This window comes from Fundulus heteroclitus, chromosome 2 (genome assembly GCF_011125445.2).
Source record: "Fundulus heteroclitus isolate FHET01 chromosome 2, MU-UCD_Fhet_4.1, whole genome shotgun sequence".
In the NCBI taxonomy this organism is placed as follows: domain Eukaryota; kingdom Metazoa; phylum Chordata; class Actinopteri; order Cyprinodontiformes; family Fundulidae; genus Fundulus; species Fundulus heteroclitus.
In genome coordinates, this window is record NC_046362.1 from 31887699 (window position 1) to 31908594 (window position 20896).

Sequence of the window (20896 nt, forward strand, 5' to 3'; positions counted from 1 at the left end):
GTGTTTTTTCTTAGATTTGAGCAGGTAAATAAGATTATCTGCCAATGGAATGAGTATTTTGTCCCCTAAACTAAAATAATTAGACATCCTTCACTTGAAATAAGATGATGGAGATAAGTTGTTCCTATTTTAAGTGCAAAAATCTTATTCCATTGGCAGATAATCTTATTTACCCGCTCAAATCAAGGACAGATACACTAATTTTACTTTTTTTTAAAACTTTTTTTTGTTCCGTTTTTGCAGTGCAATAACCCACCTGTCACTGTCCTGGGTCGTTAGAAGCTATTGCTTGGTGTGAATGGAGTACTTGTTCACCTGAATCATGATGAGATGCTGATGTATTTCTCTGGAACGTGTTGAAGGACCGAGCTGTAAACACTGAGGAGTTGGAAGCTCAATCCTCCCCCTCTGTTTAGTGATGGCTTTTCTCTTTGGACCAACATGGCTTCTTTCATCACTCTTTAAAACATTTGTTCTCCCTGACTAAAATCTGGACATCACTGTCGTCAAAATAATGCCCTTTGTTCTTGAGGTGCAGGTGGACTGCTGAATCTGGCCCTCCTGTGCTGCTCCATGCATTTATGTAGCTGTTGTTTAGTTTCTCTAATGTAGGAGTCTGAGCAGTCCTCGCTGCATTGGACTGCAGACACAACGGGTCAGCTGTGGTTTGGCTGTTCTGTCTTTGGGATGAACCAGTTTTTGTCTGAGAGTGTTAATAGGTTTGAAATTTACTGGTATGTTGTGTTTGGAGAAAATTATCCTGAGTTTCTCAGAAACCGCTGATATATATGGAATGACAACGTCTCTGTTTTCTCCTCTTGGTTAAAAGCAGGGTTTTTTTATGCTAGTTTTGTTAGCCGTCTTGGCAAACGGCCAGTTCAGATAACCACAGGCTGAACATCATGACAGGACCTACAGGAGGCTTTTGCTTCTGTTATAGCTTCCAGCTAATTCCTCTATGGGAATTACATTGTGCGTGAGACATCCCGTTTTACACTCGCCAGCTGACTGAACACATCAGCGACCCAGTTCTGTTTCATGTCTGACAATAGCTCACTGTCCAACTCGTTGAGATTCCATTATGCACTGAATCAGAGGATTTGTTTAGTAAAATGTAACATTTAAAACATGCCAGACCAGTTTCCTTCTTCCTCATCCACTATTATCATCCATCTGTTTTATAAATGCAGTCGACCGGGATCAATTTGAGGGTCGAGTAGATGGTAATTGTCAAATTTAATAGTGTTAACAAATTAATGTTGAGGATGTTAATGTTTTGCTGGTTTTCTTTCATCTCCAGCGTTTTTTATAGTCCAACATGGAGCCATTCAGACATTTCATCTTCTTCTGAATGTTAATAAAGCTCTACTCGTTAACTCGCACTTTGTTGCTAAAAAATATGTTTATTTGCACAGTCTGATTTTATCATTTCATTATAAAGGCACAAAGGTTTAACCTGCTATCTGATAAAAGTTGTTTAATTGTTTGAAAATGGTGTCAGAATTTCATTTAAACAAAATCAAGAACAAAAACAATGTGTTTTAGGTTTATCTCTTTTAGCAAAACACCTTAAAATGATTACAGAAAGATTATTTTACTTCTCTGTCTCTCTATCTCTCTCTCACACACACACAGACACACATAAGGACATATTAAATCTACTGTTTTGATATTCTGTTTATCTTGATCACTGTTAAAATGTCCAACTGAATGCCACTGTAGCTAGAGATTGCTGAATGAAGGATATTCCCACAATGTCATACAAAAACACCTTCTAAATCATTAGATTCAGAAGGTGAAAATCATAGTGGTTTTAAAACCATTTTAAACAAGGAACAAGAAAGATATGGGGATTAAAATGCCTACCTTTAAAACGTCTTATCAGCAGGGGTATCATCCAAACAGTGTGCGTCCAAAGTCTCTCCACCCTACGGTGCTCCTCTCCTGTTGGATATTGTGGCACTAGAGGGCGCTGTTGCACGTCGGCTAGTTACAACTTCAGAACATAAAAATAATGTTTAGGTACAGCTTAAAAAGTTAGAGGATAGTGGAAAAAGTTCAGTAATTTTCCTCACTCATTTCAGAAAGTGAAACTTATATTAATTACTGACAGAGTGAAATATTTCAGGCCTTTATTTATTGTAATTTTGATGATTGCATTTCACAGATTCTGTAAACCCATAACTCTGTGTCTCAGAAAATGTACATTTTGTGAATAAGTTAAAGCACATTTATAGAGAGGAGAGCTGCTGCATCTCTACAATTGAAGGAGTCAGATGGGGTGGTTTGGACATCTGATCATGAATGACCCCTGGGTTGGTTGGAGGTATTTCTGGGCATGTACTTGGAGGAGACCCCGGGGAAGAACCAGAACTCCCTGGAGGGACTAAATATCCCATCTAGCCAGAGATCATACTTGGATCCCCTAGAATGAGCTGGAGGATGTCGCTGAGGAGATGTCTGGGTTTCTTTCCTGGACCTTTTCCTCCCATGACCTGATCTTGGATAAGTGGATAGTAATGAATAAATGTTTGAGTGGAAGCAAAAAAAAAAAAAAAAAAAAATCTGATCCAAAAACAACAGGCATAATCAGAGTGTTAAGAGGATTGTTAAGGAAACATTGTTAGAGAATTTGGGGAATTTTAACAAGTGGTGGACCGAGGCCAGAGTCAGTGCATCAGGAACCACCAAACAGATGGACCTTACATTGATTCGGTGAGCCTGTTGGTACTGAAGTTTACGATAAACAGAGACATTTATCAGATAATTTCAGCTCACAAGCTTTAAGCAGAAGCTGATTTAATTTTCCACCAGGACTTGGTATCTGCCCACATGGCCAAAGGTACGAAAAGCTGGTCCAATGGCCGCGGTGTTACTGTGCTTACTTGGCCGGCAAACTATTCTGACCTGATCCTCATTAAGAACTAGGTGAGAGGTGTTTGCATTCTGGCTTTCATTTGTGGTTGGATCCTTTCCTTGTTGTTTGTTTTTGTTTGTAAGGTTTTGCCATTTTCAGTTAATTTCTCAACGTAAATTATTGTCATAAAGAGGTTGCCATATTGGTTTATTCCTCTAGATTGTGTGCTTATTTCTCATTTTCTGTTCTCTGTGTATTTCTGTTAATTATCTTAGATCAGTTTTAGTCTTTTTCCAGGCTTCGTTTATAGTTTCCTTTCTGTCATTGCCTCTTTGGTACTTATTCACTTTCCTCCTTTTTGCTCTCCGTCACAACTATTCAGCATTCTTCCCAGATTATGTAAATATGGTCCCAGTGTCATTCTCCACTCTTCCCTCTGTATGTAAGACCTTAATTTCTGGTTCCTCTTGTTACTTTACCTGTGCTCAATGTCCTGTTTGTTCTGTGATTTTCCCCAGTACAGTTTATTATTAAATCACTATACTCTTAGTTTCTCCGATTGGGATATGCAATCCCAAATTTTCCAGCAGAGGAGCAAGAACACTGTTCCCCCTGCTTCTGTAATGCTTTTTAATTCCAATAACTGCCACTGCTGAAAGTACACAATTATACATATTCTGATTTAGTCACTGTTTTGAAATGTTGAAAGTAAAGGTGTCATTTTTATTTGATTTTGAAACATACACATGCTTTTATATTTGTAAAATAAATTTTGTTTGTTATTTGTTTTTGTTTGGAAGGTCTTGCCATAAACAATTAATTTCTCCACATAAATTATTGTTATAAAAAGGTTGCCATATAGGTTTATTCCTCTAGATTAAGTGCTTATTTCTCATTTTCTGTTCTCTGCGTATTGTATGTTAGATCAGTTTTTTAAGGCATAGTTTGTAGTTTCCTTTGTCATTGCCTCTTTGGTAATTATTCAGTTTCCTCCTTTTTTGTTCTCCTTCACAACTATTCAGCATTCTTATGTAAACATGGTCCCAGTGTCATTCTCCACTCTTCCCTCTGTATGTAAGCCCTTCATTTCTGGTTCCTCTTGTTACTTTACCTGTGCTCCATGTCCTGTTTGTCCTGTGATTTTCCTCAGTAAAGGTCATTATTAAATTACTATACTCTTAGTTTGAGATATGCATCCCTACGTTTTCCAGCACACTGTTTCCTGTGCCCCCGTGTAGAACCCACAGGTCATGTGAAGCTTTTTTTATTTCAGAAACTGCCACTGATGAAAGCACACATTTATACATATTCTGATTTAGTCACTGTTTTGTTAAAATGTTGAAAGTAAAGGTGTCATTTTGATTTGATTTAGAAACATACACATGCATTTATATTTGTAAAATAAAAGCTGTTTGTTGCTTGTTGTTGTTTGGCAGGTCTTGTCATATTCAGTTAATTTCTCCACATAAATTATTGTTATAAATAGATTGCCATATAGGTTTATTCTAGATTAAGTGCTTATTTCTTATTTTCTGTTCTCTGCGTATTTTTGTTAATTCATTTCGATAATTTTTTTCAGGCTTAGTTTGTAGCTTCCTTTGTGGCATTTTGATTTTATTTTGAAACATACACATGCTTTTATATTCGTAAAAATAAAAGTTGTTTGTTGCTTGTTTTTGTTTGGCAGGTCTTGTCATATTCAGTTAATTTCTCCACATAAATTATTGTTATAAATTGTTTGCCATATAGGTTTAATTATCTAGTTTAAGTGCTTATTTCTCATTTTCTGTTCTCTGCGTATTTCTGTCAATTATGTTAGATAATTTTTTTCAGGCTTAGTTTGTAGTTTCCTTTGTGTCATTTTGATTTTATTTTAAAATGCACACATGCTTTTATATTCATAAAATAAAAGTTGTTTGCTGTTTGTTTTTGTTCGGCAGGTCTTGTCATATTCAGTTAATTTCTCCACATAAATTATTGTTATAAATAGTTCGCCATATAGGCTTATTCATCTAGTTTAAGTGCTTATTTCTCATTTTCTGTTCTCTGCGTATTTGTGTTAATTCATTTCGATAATTTCTTTCAGGCTTAGTTTGTAGCTTCCTTTGCGTCATTTGGATTTTATTTTGAAACGTACACATGCTTTTATTTTTGTAAGGCGTAAAACCGGATGTAGTTGTTTCCGCTCGTCGCCTTGACAGCGCAGCGGATAACGCGGTGCAGCTGCGGCGAGTTGACAACACAGCGGGCGGTGCGCAGGATACCGGGCCAGCAGCGCTCAGCATCAATGTCCCCGGTGCTCACGAAGTGAAGCATGGGCTCCGCGGCATCACAGTCATGGCCAGATCCGCCAAGCGAAGCGCCGAGGACGGGGATCCCCGTGTAACCGCCCCCACGGACCGCGCCGGGGTCCGGGACCTGGCCGAGCCCCGGGAGCTGTCTCTGGAGGAGGTGCTGAAGTCCTACGAGCAGCCCATCAACGAGGAGCAGGCATGGGCGGTGTGCTACCAGTGCTGCAGCGGGCTCAGGGTGCCCCGCCCGCCGCCCGGGAGACCCGGTCAGGTGAAGGACCCGTCCTCCATCCTCCTGCACAGGGACGGAACCGTGTCGTTAAAGGAGGAGCCGCGACCGGACGGTAGGACCGAGCCCGGACTCTGCTTCGTGCCCCCCCCCCTAAACTCACATCCCGAATCAAAGCAAACGAGGGAAAGTAGATGTTAACCGTGTTTTAGTAGTTTTTAAAGGTTGTCGGGCATAATTAAACTTCCAAAACATAGACGCCCGTTTTCATAATCGGCTCAAGTGTTGGTTCAAATCAAAACAATAGTTGTTTTAGCTAGTTTCTAGCACTGAAATTTTCAATATGCACCAAACTGCGGACTGTAAGACTCACAGTAATAATGCGGAATCCAAGTTTAATAATAAATCTTTCATAATATACCTTAAAAACGTTTTTTTGTTTTAGACGTATTGTTAAAAAAAATCAATCCATGCTTAAATTAGACGATTTTCCAGCGGAGTTCGGCGCCCAGGAAAAAACTCCCTTTCAAAACAGCCGGGATTTTGTTGTTATTTCCTCTCGGACTTTGTGCTTTAGTGTTTTGAAATGTTTTTTGAGCACTTAGTAAATATTTGTGTCATAATCGGAACAATCCTCTTGCCCATTGCCAACAGGATGACTAGTGTGCCGGTAAATGATTAATTATTCAGAGTACTTTACCCTAGCTTCCTTTCATTTAAAGGCTGTTTTAAGAGACAAGAAAAGGTGGATCAAAGCAAACAGGATTTAACACGATCTGCTTCTTCTTTTTTCTTCTTCCAAAACTCCCATGTGAATTGAGCCTGCACCAACGTTATATGCTCCCAGATGTGAAGTATTTATGTGCTCACTGCGGTCTAGAAATCTGCTCCACGGTCTGCATGGAGACAACTGGAGGCCAAACTAAATGTGCATATTTAACCATCTGTGGGAGACTTGCATCCACTTTTCCTTGAGGTACTACAGTCCTTTGCAGAGAGATGCACACTCCTTGAACAATTCCACAATTTGTCGCATTACACCTCAAAATCTTTAAATAATTTCAGTAGATTTATATGCGATAAAGCAGCACAAATAAATGTGAATAGGGGATAGAAGTTCTAACTCTAACTCTAACTTTGTATTTACCCTGATTCACTATGATTCTCCATATTTAAACATTCCAGTGTAACAATTGTCCTCACAAGTCACCTTGTTAAGTAGTTCATTGAGCTCACCTGAGTGTAATTTAATCTCAGGTGACAGAGGTTGGAGGACAATAGTGAACAAATGGCATTAAAGGAACAGAGCAGACAGGTCAGGGATAAAGTTCTGGAGAAGTTTAAAGCAGGCTTAATGTCAGTCCACCTAACCTGAGAGGACGAGCAAAGAGAATATTAATAAGAGAAGCAGCAGAACTCTGGAGGACTTGCACAGATTTACAAGAAACAAAGTTATTTTCTTGAAGGAAAGTCCTAAGAAGTCATTTGTTTTAATTTTCAGTCTAGATGTTAAAATCTTGTAGAAACATTACTGAAAAGACTTGGAGCAAAAGTTGGTTTGACCCGTGGTGGCGTGAAAGAAACGAGGGCCACACTGCTCGGCTTTTTATCTGCAATAAAATGTTGAAAACCGTGGATCATTTCTTTTTCTTTTCAATTCATGGTTACACAGGACTTTTTTTGTCGGTATGTTACAATAAAATGCATGGATGAAACGCGACAAAATATGGAGGCGTGAATACTTTGGAGTGTTTGGATAGTTGAAAATGTGAACTAAATCTGGAGAGCTATCATATTGGTGTGTTTTTTTGTTTTTTTTTACTTAGAGACGGCAGAAATTTCATCCGCCTTTAACCAAATATCTCAAGGGGTTTAAAAGGGGATGGATTTGTGTGTACTGTAGCTGTCTGATTATTGTTTTTTTTATATATATATTTAAGCCAACTACCTGAATGCCTAAACGTTTGACATCCTGAAAAGGCTTATTTGCAAGGAGATTTACAGTTTCTGTGAAAAAAGTAGATTATCTGTATGTGAGCTCATTTTATAAAATAGTTTTGTGATGTTTATTTTTTTTATTCCAAAGCTGGAAGGACGTCCTTGTCTAAGATAACGTTGTGATTTAAACCAATTCCTGAGTGTTAATGTAACTTTGCTGGCCCGATAGATACGTCTGTCTGCATATTTTGTCTTCATCTAGTCTTCTTAGCTTCAGCTGGTCCTGAGCTGATAAGTTTATCTTTACTTTAGTCTTACATCTGAGAACACTCTGTGATTTATGCTGTATTCAGATAAAAGCGCAGATAATATAAAATTTTGTCCAAAACACCCTGAACAAAGTCTTTCACTGTATCTAATGAAGCTTTTTTTTAATCTTTACAATAATGTATAGAAGCATTTTTTTTTTAATTTTGTGTAGAAAATAAACCACTGCACAAACATTTATGGGGGGCGATTACTTTTACAAGGAAGCATGAATACTTTAAAAACTTTAGGTGCGTTAAAATGACATATATTTACTCTGATGTGCAGAAATCTTACTCAAGTAAGAGTAGCACTACTTCAACATCTTTTTACCCAAGTCAAAGTAAAAAGCACACAATCAAGAAATTACTCAACTAAGAGTTGAGTAATTTCTGATAATATTTGATGAGAAGGCTTCTCAAGTACTGAGTAAATATTTATAACAACTGATGTAATATTTAAAATGAAGAAATTGCTCAGGCAAAAGTATTAAATTATGTACAAATTCTGTTATTTTAACGACTAACATAAAACATTTACAAACAATAATAACTAAGTAACAAATTCAGGCAGAAGAAACACTTTTCTAAACAATGTTTTTTAACATAAAAGTTATGAAACTAAGCAGTTATTGCAGATACAGTAAGTTAGGACAGTGCAACAATATTATCTACTGTTTACTGTATGGTTACTTAACCTGTAAATGGCTTGATGAGCTCAGCAGATAGAAAATACCATTAAAACAACAAAGTTTGTGTACAAACAAGATGTCTCACCTTAATATAAACTGTAGATGAGTCTCTCTGGTGCATTTTTGGTTTGAAACAAGTTTTTTCTTTATTCAGTGAAGTTACTCGCAGTGGATAGAGTAGCGATACTTTTTATATATAATATAATATTTACTCGAGTAAAAGTAAGAAGTACAGTGCAGCGAAACTACTCCTAGAAGTAAATTTTGTTCAAAAAGTTACTCAAGTAAATGTAACTGAGTACATGTAACTAGTTACTACCCACCTCTGCTGATATGCATTTATATAATCAGCCAAAGTATGAAACTCTTCATCGGACATTGTGTTGTGATGCCTCTAGAGCAGGGGTGCCCAAACTTTTTGGCTCGTGGGCCAAAATTATGAAGTGAAAAGCACTCGAGAGCAAAAAAATAAAAAAATAAAAATGAAGTGACATTTTTTGAGCTGCTTTACAAAATATAATTTTTAAATAAACAGATTTGACAATCTGTATTTAGCCACTTTTAATAAATACATTCCAATCAGACTTTAGTGCAACAAAGTCTGCATTTGAGTTAAAGTCGCTGGCCAGATGTAGTCCTATTTGAAATTTAAAGAGAATGTGTGGTTATTAAAAGACAAATGTTTTTTGTGTTGTACCCAACATTTAACTGTAAGAGTTTAACTTGTCTGTAATAATTATAAATAATAAAGTGTTGGTTGGCCAGATCTTTCTTCAAATGCCCCAGGCCGCTCTTTGGACACGCCTGCTCTAGAGGAAAGGAAAGGAGATATTAGTTTGTGCTCATCCTGTTTTTCTTACCAGAAAACATATTAGTGGTGTCAGCGATGCCATTTTAAAATAAAATAGCATCATAAATGACTTTTTTTTTTTAGGTCCCCTCATATATGCCTCAGGAAACGAGCTTCTGTTTGCAAACATTTTCTATTGGCTGAAGTGTTTTTTTTCTGGGGTAATTTCATGGCCTTCAGTGAAGTTAATCTGCCTTCTGTGCATCCTAGTTACAAAAAAAAAAAAAAAGATGCAAAGTTGAATTTCTAAATGTCCACAGGCATGATGGTCACAGGGCTTGTGGCTGGCGTGTCAACCGTCATGGTTTTCTGTTTCTCATAAATCTTCCACATACAGTCTATCGTCAATGTCGTTATCTGGCTGTAAAACAGCACGGCTCCAGGGTAAAGGGGATCTAGACTTTGACTGGAGCTGTTTGTATCAGCCGTTACCCAACGTGTCACCCTGTGATGGATATCTTCAAGGAAACATGTCTACTTCCCCTTTCACCACATTTTACCTGTCCTCTTGTTTGGGGCATGGAACCATAATAAAATTATCCCTAACAGCATCAGAGAAGGTCGGTCTCTCCTCCTCTTCTGCCGTCATCAGTCTCCTCGGGGATGAAAGCGGACTCGCTGGATCTGATGGTAAACACGAGAGCCGGTGTGCAGTTTTCAGATGCTGCTGACATCAGCTGTTGCTCCGACTCTCCCATCAGACGAAGCACAAATCTGAGCCGAAGCAGCCGTCGTAACATGAGCCGCCGTGCCGCAATGAGCCCATAAAAGGCTGAGTTGTTACGGTGCAACTGCATGAGGAGCGCTCATGAGCCGCATGCCATCTGGAGCCCGGCTGCAGAGATCTGTCTCTGCAGTTTTGCTGAAGAAAATCTCAATGTGGTGGTGGTGGTGGGGGGGCAAACACTATATTTTAGTGGCAGCTTGTAAAGATTTTATCGACTGCCAGACATGTGTGAAATGATGATGCTGGTGTTAAAATGCAACGCTGCAACCCTTAGAGGTTTTCATGCGGTTTTGGGCTCTGGTTTATAAAAATATCAACATATCTCCAAAATAAATGGTGTAATCTGAAGAAATGACTTTAAGATCATTTAATTCCAAGTTTCTTAAGATGTGGCACCAAAGCTGGTACTTGGGCACCGTTATTTGTAAGGTGAATGTGCCAAGAAGCAACAAACGCCAATACGAAGTTCAAGTATGTCGAACTGCTTCAGCAGAAACGTTTTAGAGTAAAAAGAGCAGTTAGGAAAATTTACTCCCAGTGATTACTGCAGGGAAAATGCTGAACTAGAAATAAGTGTTTCAGCTCATGTCAGAAATTAAAGCATCGATCTGAAAATAACGTAAAAATAGTTTTCCATATTTGTTTTTCCAGACTTCCCCAGATCTGGAAAATACTTAAATCAAATTCCATAAATTTCTGTATATATTTTTCAGAGTAGACTATGCAGCGACTCAGTTTCTCTCGGTTTGTTATTTTTAATGTTCCATCTAAAAAGTGTGGCATAAATTTATATTGAAGTTATAGTTAAAGGGAACCAGTTGGCTCAAAAGGTCACGATCCTTAGTTGTTTGTGATTTTAGGTTTCTTTTGTCTGTTTTCATAATTTTCTTGTTCATGTTTTAGGAGTTGCTATATTAGTTCAATCCTTGTGTGTTTCTCCATTTATTCTTGTGTTCTGTTTGTTCTGCATTTGGATTTATATCTGTAATTTTAGTCTTTATCTTTTTTCCTTATATAGAAGTCTCTGTGTATCTAAGGCTACGTCCACGCTGCAGCGAAATGCAACCGAAATCCGATATTTTTCCCCAAATGCAAATCATATCCGTCTGTTTCACAGCAGTGTGAACGACACAATTCCGATCTTTTCACCCCCCCCTCCCCCAAAACAATCTTTATTTGTACCACTTCCGTATGTGGTACTAATTTGGATACGTATCGGATTATTTTCAAAGTGTCCGCCGTTTGAACCGTCATGTCGCATTTTATCCGTCTCTCCTGTCTCTCAGCAATAGCTGTGCTGCTTTCTTCTTATCTCCGTCTTGCTATGATGTCTCTTAATATTCTCGGTTCCCATTGTTCAACAGATTTCTAATAATAGGGAGAGATGCTAGATCTGATTTTTTTTTTTTTTTTAATGAAACTTTATTGAACATTTCTTTACCGCCATAAGGGTGTGCCGCCGTGTGACGTCTCTTTCTTTTTATCTGCGTTTGCGGATCACTTTGCATGATACAGCCACCACCAAAAAAAAAACGGATTTCTGCACAAAATCGGAATTGAGCATCAAGACATGCAGAGTGAATGTAACCTTAGTTCAGCAACACTTATGTTAATTAGTCTCCCTCAGTTTCCATGCTTTCCATGGGCATCAGCTGCTTCACATCCTCTCTTTCATTAACTCACGCACTCGATGTCACTCTCCACTTGTCCCTCAGTATATACATTGGTTCTCATTGTTCACTGCTGGTTTTCTCCATGATGCTTCTTCATTTTCTGTTTGACTGTCAATTTCCATGCCTGGTCCTCCTTATCCTGTAAATCACGGTCTCAAACTCCAATCCTAAAGGGCCAGTGTCCTGCAACTCTATGTGTTCCAACACATAATCGGGTCATTAGCAGGACCCTGGAGAACTTGACTGCATGCTGAGGAGCTAATTCAGCTATTTGGTTCAGCTGTGTCGGACCAGGGCCACATTAAAAGTTGCGGGACATCGGCCCTCGAACACTGTAGTTTGACACCCCTGCTGTAAGTTCTCATTTTATTTTCATTATACCTCAGTTAATGTCTGCATTTGGTTCCTTCACAAACCAAAAAAATGACAAAAGCCCTGCAAACTATGGAAACGTGAAGTACGGGATTACTAAATTGGAAAAATGAAGAACTCCTGATAATAAAGGCTCAATCTTCCTTTATCAAAAACTGACCAAGGAACAGTGACCAGGTTGCTGTTTATAGGCTGGACAGCAAAGTTGTGCAGCTGGCACCACTGTTTCTTTACAGCAAGAACGCCCAGGATTGAATCCGGCCTGGGGTCTTTCTGCATGGACTATGCACACTTTCTCACAGTGAATGTGTGGGTTGTCTCCGGGTCCTCCGGTTTCTTGTAACGGCATCCACTGATCAGGGTTAAAGCTGCTGAGTAAGGAGAAAGCAGGATTTGGAAACACTGTCGTGCTTTCTGTCCCATACATTATGAAAGAATGTAATCTGAAACCTCTCATTATGTGCTCTAAAGAGTCGGAAAAGTCAAAATCTCTTCATGAGGTCACTGACTTTGAAAAGGGACATTAACACATGTTTTTCTTTGATGATGGTTATAAAAAGCACCTGGAGGCTTTGAAGAAAAATGCTGTCATCACGTTTACAGCTCATATATGCACATACGACCACATCAGCAGCAGAATAGGAGCTTAGTTGCTGAATGTCAGAATAATCTTTTGTGTGGTTTTAACGTTTGCCTTCCTGAACATGTTGCAGTTGCTCTTTTAGATGTTGTAAAATAATTCAGTCATGTTTACTCATTTACAATGCTTTCATTATGATCTATTTGGTTTGACTCATCTATTTACCTTTAACAACCCTCCTGAGGCAAACATGCCAGTAATAAACAAAAGATGTGTGCAAATATTATAAAGTTAGAGTCAAAAGTAGTCCATTAACTATGATATGGTAAATGATGATTGATGTGGTTAAAAATTATTTGATAGTCAGGAAAAGTCATATAACTACTAAAAGAAGAGAAGAAAAGCTTCCTTAATTAAATTAAGACCAATAATAATATAATAATAATAACTGTGAATATAAAACAAAGTGAGTAGCAAAAATAAATTACAACCTAAATCAAGAGGTAAATAAACAAATTAGTTAATTAGTAAATGGAGAGGGGTTTATTTATTTTTATTTTTTTTATAGGCTTAAATTAACCACTTTAGCCTGGAAGTTAACCACTTCCAGGCTTGGAGGTTAGCAATGATCTTCCTGCTTCCTCTGAGCTATATTTTGATCTATGAACTCCAATCAGAGGTTGGGAAATAATTGCACTTTAAACAACTTTAATCTTTACGCTGAGTCATAGGCATTTCCTTATGAACTCCAGAGATTGAGGCTAATCTTGATTCTCTGATTACACGTGAGGTCCTTGGGAAGTCAAAGTCCATTTATATAAATGGCTTCTGCAAGATAGAAGCTGTTTGCACCACCATAACCACCATGAAACTGAAACAGATGACAGTACACAATGATAGTTTGCATTCATATGGAAAGTTTTCATAAATGGTGTACATTTTAGTGATTACTCCATTTTAGGTTTATGGATTCCCTGAAAAAAGGGTTCAATAATGCAGTTCAAAGAGAAAATTCAACACCGTTCACCTATGTACCCACACGCATCTCCTTTAAACCGGACATGCATGTGGGTACATAGGTGGTTATGAATAAAGACTGAAGTCATTTTATGAGTATAATGGTGGATTGCTAGTAAGTCATCCTATAGTAAAAGCCTTATAAAATTTTACATTATCTGAGATTTGTTAGTGGTCATAATATATGCCCGGAGATCCTTTGCATTCTGACGTAGAGTCTTCATTTAAGAAATCATGGTCGACATGTTCTGCAGGTGTTCCCAGGATCATTTAATCATTCAGATGTCAGAAGTTGAGAAATATGTTGAAAAGAGTAAAAGTTCAGAAGCTATGATGGATTACCCAAGAAGAAAGCAATGATAGCAAAGTCTTCAGCTAGAATGTTAGTTCATTAAATAAACTTATAGTTTTGTTTTTTGTCCAAAGAGGAGGAGGAAGTCAGGGGAAACATTGTCTGGCATGTAGCTGCTTAGAGATCCAACAGACTAGCACTCTACCCAGAGACCTAAAAGCCTCCTGACAGTCATGGTTTCTCTGTAATTTGCAAAAGTGGCTAAATTACCAGTTTACACATTTCTATTTAAAAAAGTCTAATTCCAGCAGCATATAAAAACAATTTTCTGGAACTACTTAGATGAAATTTTTGCTGTAGTTCTGACCAGCATTGTTACTCTGATATAATATAATATTCCAACAACAGTATTTATTGCAATGCTTTTCTTTGTTTACCGATGTGTGCAGATGTTGTGTATAACGGCAGCAGTGAACGGAAGCAGCTGAAAGTCTAACTTTTTCTCATATAATCCGTCTTTTGACCAGACGGATAAAGGAAATATTTACTGCCACATGCCATTACTCTGTACAATTACTCACTTGAATTACTAATGGCACTGGTCTGAATCTGCATGGAAAAACAGATATAGAAAATGGATGGAAGGATTTTCACTTGTGAATTGCAATTTGCACATAACTTTTGATTTTATTTATTACAACTAGTGTATGTAGCTATAGGATGTAAATACATAATGACATTATTAGATTGTACTTTCTATTTTCATGTTTTTAGGTCTTATGTTGAATTTGTCATTGTCTGTTGTCTGTATGTTATGCTGCTGCTGCCCAACAATTTCACAATTCTGGGATGTGTGAAGTACATCGTATAGTATCGTATGTCACCGGGAACGTTAATTCGAGTCTGGCAGCTGATTTCCTTAGAGCTAGCTGGAATAGGTGTTTCATAATCCCGTGGGTTCAAATAGAGACAGCGCAAAAATGTCAGTCCAGAGGGAGCGAGGAACCTCAGATTGTATTCCCAGATAGGTGGAGTGGAGTCGGCTCTTGGCCCAATGGATTGCTTGCCACTCTGGATATGATATTTGAATATCAGCCTTCGAAGTACTTCACTTCCTGCACTAAGGTTACACAGCGAACATCTATTTTATCTGGCTATGCCCAGTAGAGAGCAACAGCTCACTATGTTGCTACGTCACCTACCTGATTGTATCAAATCTGTGGAGGAGTTGAAGAACACATTTCTTCCTCGTAGCAGCAAAGGGGAAGTGGAGTCAAAATTACTGGATTTACATCAGGGAAATCAGCCCATTCATCATTTGGTTTCTGAGTTTGGCACTTTAGCAGCTAAATGTTACTCGGGAGACATTGCTGTCTGCTCAGTTTGTGTGGAGGGGTTAGCCGATTACATCAAGATGACTGGTTGTGGGGGTCTTAAAATACTGTATGGGACCATTGATCTTGCTCTAAAGGTTGATTGGGGGGGGGGGGGCATTATGTCACAACCCCATCCTGCTCATCGTAGCAGATTTATGCCTATCTAGTGGTGCGCTACATTAATTACAAACGACCTCGCCGTTAAGCGCGTAAGAACTGCTACAGAAGCCTTGTAGTGTCATAAAAGTGATAATATCAACAAATATATCCTCCATGAATCTGGTACCAAACTACTGCTAATAGCTACGGTCATTGCGTGAAATGGCTTTTGGTCACATGTAGGTCATCTAATGAAGTGAGAGGGAGATGAAGACGAACAAAGCAGCCGTCTCTGCCAGGAGGACAGAGTAGTTGCTGCTCCACACTGCCCTGTTTCTAACATAACAGAAAAATAAACTTCAAAGTTATACTTATTTAACTTACCTGCTGTCCAGCAGAGAGCCCGCAACCTCTGCATCCCTTTTGAGTCCCTGCTCCCTCATGAACTGATCACCACTCCACCTGGTAATAATAGCTAAGCAGATATAGACTCTCGTTTTTCTCCCAGTTATTGCTTCTTTTTATTTTATTGGTTACTTTCCATTCCTTCTCGGTGGGTGAAGAGTATGGATGGTCCTCCAATTCAACAGAAAATGGCAAATAGAATGATCTACGGTTGTCTTGGCTTGTTTGAAACTCCTCCTCCACCGACACTACGTCTTCATATGGAAGACGGATAGGTAAAACGCATAAGGCTAACCAGTTTGTCCTCTTTCGGCTACTGTAAACAAAAATACAGATGTAACATGGTGACTTTCATTGGGTGCACCGGCACCTATGACTTTATAAACTAATAATTCTAAGCCATGAGAACGCTTTTATCTTTGATGGAATTGTTATTAGACTTTGGAAGAATATGTATTCATGAAATCAATTTTTGCCAAATTAGTTACACACTGTCCTTTTAAACCTTTCCAGCTCCAAAAATCTACAGCTCCTCTGTCTCGTCCCTTATATATAAAAAAAAGCCTCTGCTAATTTCAGCAGCTTTTAAACCTAGAAACCAATGCAGCTAGGGAGAGGTTATCCAAAGAAGAGCAAGAATGACATTGGCGTGAGGCCTCTGTGCCTTCTGTGGGTCAAGCAAACAACGGCGCCCTCAGGATCCCCTGGGGTGGGTTGAGGCTGACCTAGTAGATACTGAGGCAGCTGAAAACTCTATAGACCAGAAACTAGCTTCTCAGCTGTCACCTCTGTAGATGGCCATCCTCCTTAACCTTACCCCAGCCAGCTCCAAGCTCAGCCTCTACAAATGTCTACAGGAGACCACGTGGAAGAGTTACTATTTCCTGTCTCTGCCGTATCCTCTCCTCTCATCCTGTAATCAGTAAGAGGCAGACCTCTGCCTTACCCCTGCATCGCCCCATCACAATGCCATTAAACCCTTCCATGCCATGCCATGGAGGACCTTCAACAAGGTTTGATGCTTCATGACATGCTAGGGTGGGTGTCCATCTACGTGGATGACATCCTGATCTACTCTCGATCTTAACAGACTGCACCAGCACCAGTTATTCTGTAAACTGGGAAAATGTGCCTTCCACAAGCTCTCCTGCACCTTTTTCCGCTTCACCATTTCTTCCGAATGTTTAAATGTGGATCCAGAGAAATTTCAAGCTGTTGCTCATTGGCCCTTCTAAGCTAAATCAAAGAGGGACAGTTGCAGTTTGAATTGTGTAAAGGGATAATTTTAAAGATGTTTATGTATGTATTTAAATTAAAATAATTACTTCCGCTTTAATTTGCAGGATGAGTGCTGATATTGGAGACTGATTTTAGATCGGGTAGATCCATGGATGTGGAATGAACTCGAGCAATGGCTGCTTTGACAGTATCTTATTTTTTCTCTGCTGTTTGCCTCCTCTGATTATTCATTATAAAGCTTGTTTTTCTGAGCCCAGTTTGCTTTTTCTTCTGTCTTTTTTTTCTCCGAATTTCCATGGCGACAGGAGGCAAAGTCCATGCTGGGGGAGCTTTTGAGTTACTGTGTGTTAACGAGGGGAATGGCGAAGTGTCAGCCTTGTGAGGAAGAAATACGATCCATCATTAGCCAGAATAAACTGTGTGTGACTAATGAGAAAGAGCTCTGGCAGGTGCAGCCGGACTTATCTGTGAGAAATTGTCTCGTATAACTTTGCCGATCGCTCTGTGTTTTGAACATACACCAGTGTCATAATTTAATCATAATTCCCATCTGTTACAATCGTTCAGTCTCCTCTTTTGGGAGCAAAATGGCTATTTAGTGCATGTTTTTGGGTCTTTTATAAATTTACAATTATTGTGAAAAGGTTGTTTTTTTTCATTTTTATGTACATAGTGTGTAAAACATTACAGATTTTTTTTTTAAGTATGTTGGGCTAGATCTCTGTAAAGGCCGTCCATCCACATATGCCACTGCTTATCCATCCAGATCAGTTTGATCTGAAACATTTAAGTGTGACGAAAAAGCAAAGCCAGAAGAAACATGCCTGGGAGAAAGCATTTCCTCACTGCACTACAGGTTTTTGGTCATTAATTTCAGTTATTGTGCTTATTTTAAAGCATTTGCCATGCTGGCGTCTGCTTTGAGGTTGATTGCAGAACGTGAATGTGTCTCTTTGGGTTTTTATTGCTTCAGGTGTTCAGTTGTATCTTTCTACCCAGCGTTTCGCCATCTCTCTGTTATGCCTGATCGTCATGAATACCTCTGTTAGTAACTCGTAGCTGGACTATGGCATTGTGCATAATTTATTTACATTTTTGTGGGGCGGACGGATCCAGGCTGTGGGTTGGAGATGGCCTGGAGGATCCCAATTAACAATCACTGCCTTTTAAGCTGTTGAAAACATTACGTGTGCAATCTGGTTTCGGTGATTTGCATTAAATAGGCCGACTTCAAAGCTGTGACTCTTGCTGGAATATGAGTGTGGAGAAAAAGATCAGAGCCAATCGCAGCAATAAAAAGAATTTATTAACTGTGGGGGAAAAAACTAAACGTACAATGAGTTGCATAAGCATTCACAGCCCTGGCAGTTTTTCCCATTTTGTTGAATTTTAACCACAAAATTTAAAGTATTGTTTGGTTTAGATGCAGAATATTATCTTTAGTGGTAAACTAGTGCTAAACATATCTCTGAACACAACGTCCCCACAGCGAAACACAAGTGGAAGGGACTTAAATAGGAGGATTGCACCTTTCTACTGGACAATAACACTAAACACTCAGCGAGCTGATTGTTCAGGTGGGAGATGCATGATATATATGTATTATATCTGTATTAACACATTTTTTAACTTATGAACGTTAAATCAGGTCGATATTAACAACCAATGTTTATTTGCCTGCTGTTGCTGTTTGTGTGCGTCTCTGTAAGGGGTGTGGTATTCTTTAGGCAGTGATGGTGATGCAGTGCACAATCACATGGTGTTTTAAAGCAAAATCTGTGGCGTGATTGTTTTTTCATGGGGTCCAAAGGTCAGGAAAATAAATATATTTTATCGGTAAATATTAGTTATTGCCAATAAAAGCAATATATATTGATATTGGGTATTGATATCAGCCCAAATGTTCGAATTGGAGCCTCCCGAAGTTTAGATCAAAGCTTATTTACATGTTTGAATGGCCCAGTCAAAGTCCAGGCCTAAATTTGATGAGGAATCTGTAGAAAGACATGAAACTTGTTCACTGAAGCTCTTTATCCAATCTGTCTGAGCTTGATCTATTTTAAAAGGAACGGGCAACGATTTCAGCTTCTAGATGTTCAAAGCTGGTTGGATTATATTGTTGCATAAAACTCTCCATGGACTGGCTCCATCTCCTCTGCAAGAACATTTCCACCTAAAAAAAACAGTGCTGGCACTCGATCCCACAGCAGACGAGACTGTGACGTTCCCTTTAGAAAAAGCAGTTTTGGGCAGCTGGCCTTCTCTGTGATAGTGTCACACACCTGGAACCCTGTTCCCACAGGACTCACTGAAAACCTTCTCTAAATCAGTAAAAAAAAGTTGCTCCTGGATAATCAAACATGCGCACATAATTCATATTAATCTCCTTTACTAACATTTTACTAATTATGTGTTCTGTGTACTGTACACACTATATCTATCTCTCTCTCGTATGTATGTTGTGTTTATGCATCGTCTTTTCCATGCTTCTACATCAACCTGTTATGGGACTACAGATGAAAATTAGCCTGTGTGGCTAAATGTGACATATTTACATGTTGACCCTTGTTGTGAGCATGTCAGTGAATATGCATTGTCCCATTTTAAGTAAATAAACTCTAAAAAGAACCTTTAAAAATGATATGGCAAAAACTCCCAGCTGTAATTGATGCGATGCTACCTGCCAATCATTCCTGGGGGCTTTTCAGTAGCTGACCAGTCAGCGATCGCAATTTGTCCCAAAGCGAAATGCTTCATACCTGCAAGAGCTGCAGGCCTTTTAGCTCCAACAACATTTCCGGGATGTTACATTACAAATGCATCGCGTTCAGAGGGATTTCATTAAAAAACATCGGCAAAAATGCTTAAACACCGTCAGTGGGGAAAGTGCAATTCAGACATTTGTCATCCTGAACGTTAAGAGGATAGAATACAGTTTATTCCTCTCCAAAAACCTAAATGGAGTCTAGAAAAATATATAAAATATGGATAAAGCCATGCGGTCGACCTCATGACTGGATACTATTGCATATTCGTCTGTACGAAGATACAGGGGGGTAGGTTTTGTTTTTTTTTTTTTTTTTTTTTCATAATTACTTTGTATGCTTGGTGGTTAAATTAAAAGGTAACGCTTGACTCTAGTTCTGCTGTGTTTCATGTTTTTAGCTTAAGTTGGATCCTCATCTACTACGATCAGTTAACACGATTTTTGATTTTGCACAAAGCGTTTTTATAGGTGGTGTAAAGTAAAATTTGCACTCCTAATACAGGATTTCACTGTAAATTCGTGCCATAGATAGTAGCATGAAAACATCCACTGCAGTAAGGATTTTAAGTTGCTAATATATTAATCTGGTATTCAAACACAGATTGTCCGTGGTTACCTTGAAATAACTTCACTGACTTGATGTACGACTTGTTTTTATTGGTAGATAAGGCAAATAAAACCCACTTCTCCTTAACATAATGTGAGAAAATTCAAGGGTTTTGAATACCTTTGCATGGTACTGTACATTAAAGTGAAAATGATAATACAGCAACGGACAGACATTTTCCAGAGCGTATGGCTGACTGGGTTTTGGGTTTTTCCAGCAGCTGAGCTGCAGGGCTGCTGGGGGGTTTTCACTGCAGATTCTTTCACTCTTTTGTGTTCATTGGGCTGAAACTGTGGGAAACGGACGGCGGTATCATCGGTTTCACTGCGTGACCCGGGCCCTGCATTATATCCAACCTGCCCGACAGGTTTACAGGGCTTCGTGTGATCGTCTCCCTCCTGCGCGGAGGGCTTTGTAATGGACTCTCCTTTTGTTGCTGATGGAAGCAGCGTCTCTTTTTACACAGGAAACGGACCGAGGCCCTGCTGGTCGATGTGCTCACGCCCTGCTGCAAACCGTTCTTTGCAGACAGCAAAAGTTGCTGCTTGCACAAACAGACCTGAGAATCACTCCTTTCACT

At 38.9% G+C, this 20896-nt stretch overlaps 1 protein-coding gene across 1 annotated transcript in view; it reads left to right on the forward strand.

The window, feature by feature from the left end:
* The first annotated feature begins 5044 nt into the window (after positions 1-5044).
* The window catches only part of spire2 (spire-type actin nucleation factor 2), a 48661-nt gene continuing 32809 nt past the window's right edge, over positions 5045-20896 (forward strand). Inside the window, exon 1 of the mRNA XM_012867623.3 lies at positions 5045-5492. Within this exon, the coding sequence (XP_012723077.2) occupies positions 5195-5492 (298 nt within the window). The 5' untranslated portion in view covers positions 5045-5194. The remainder of the gene's footprint in view (positions 5493-20896) is intronic.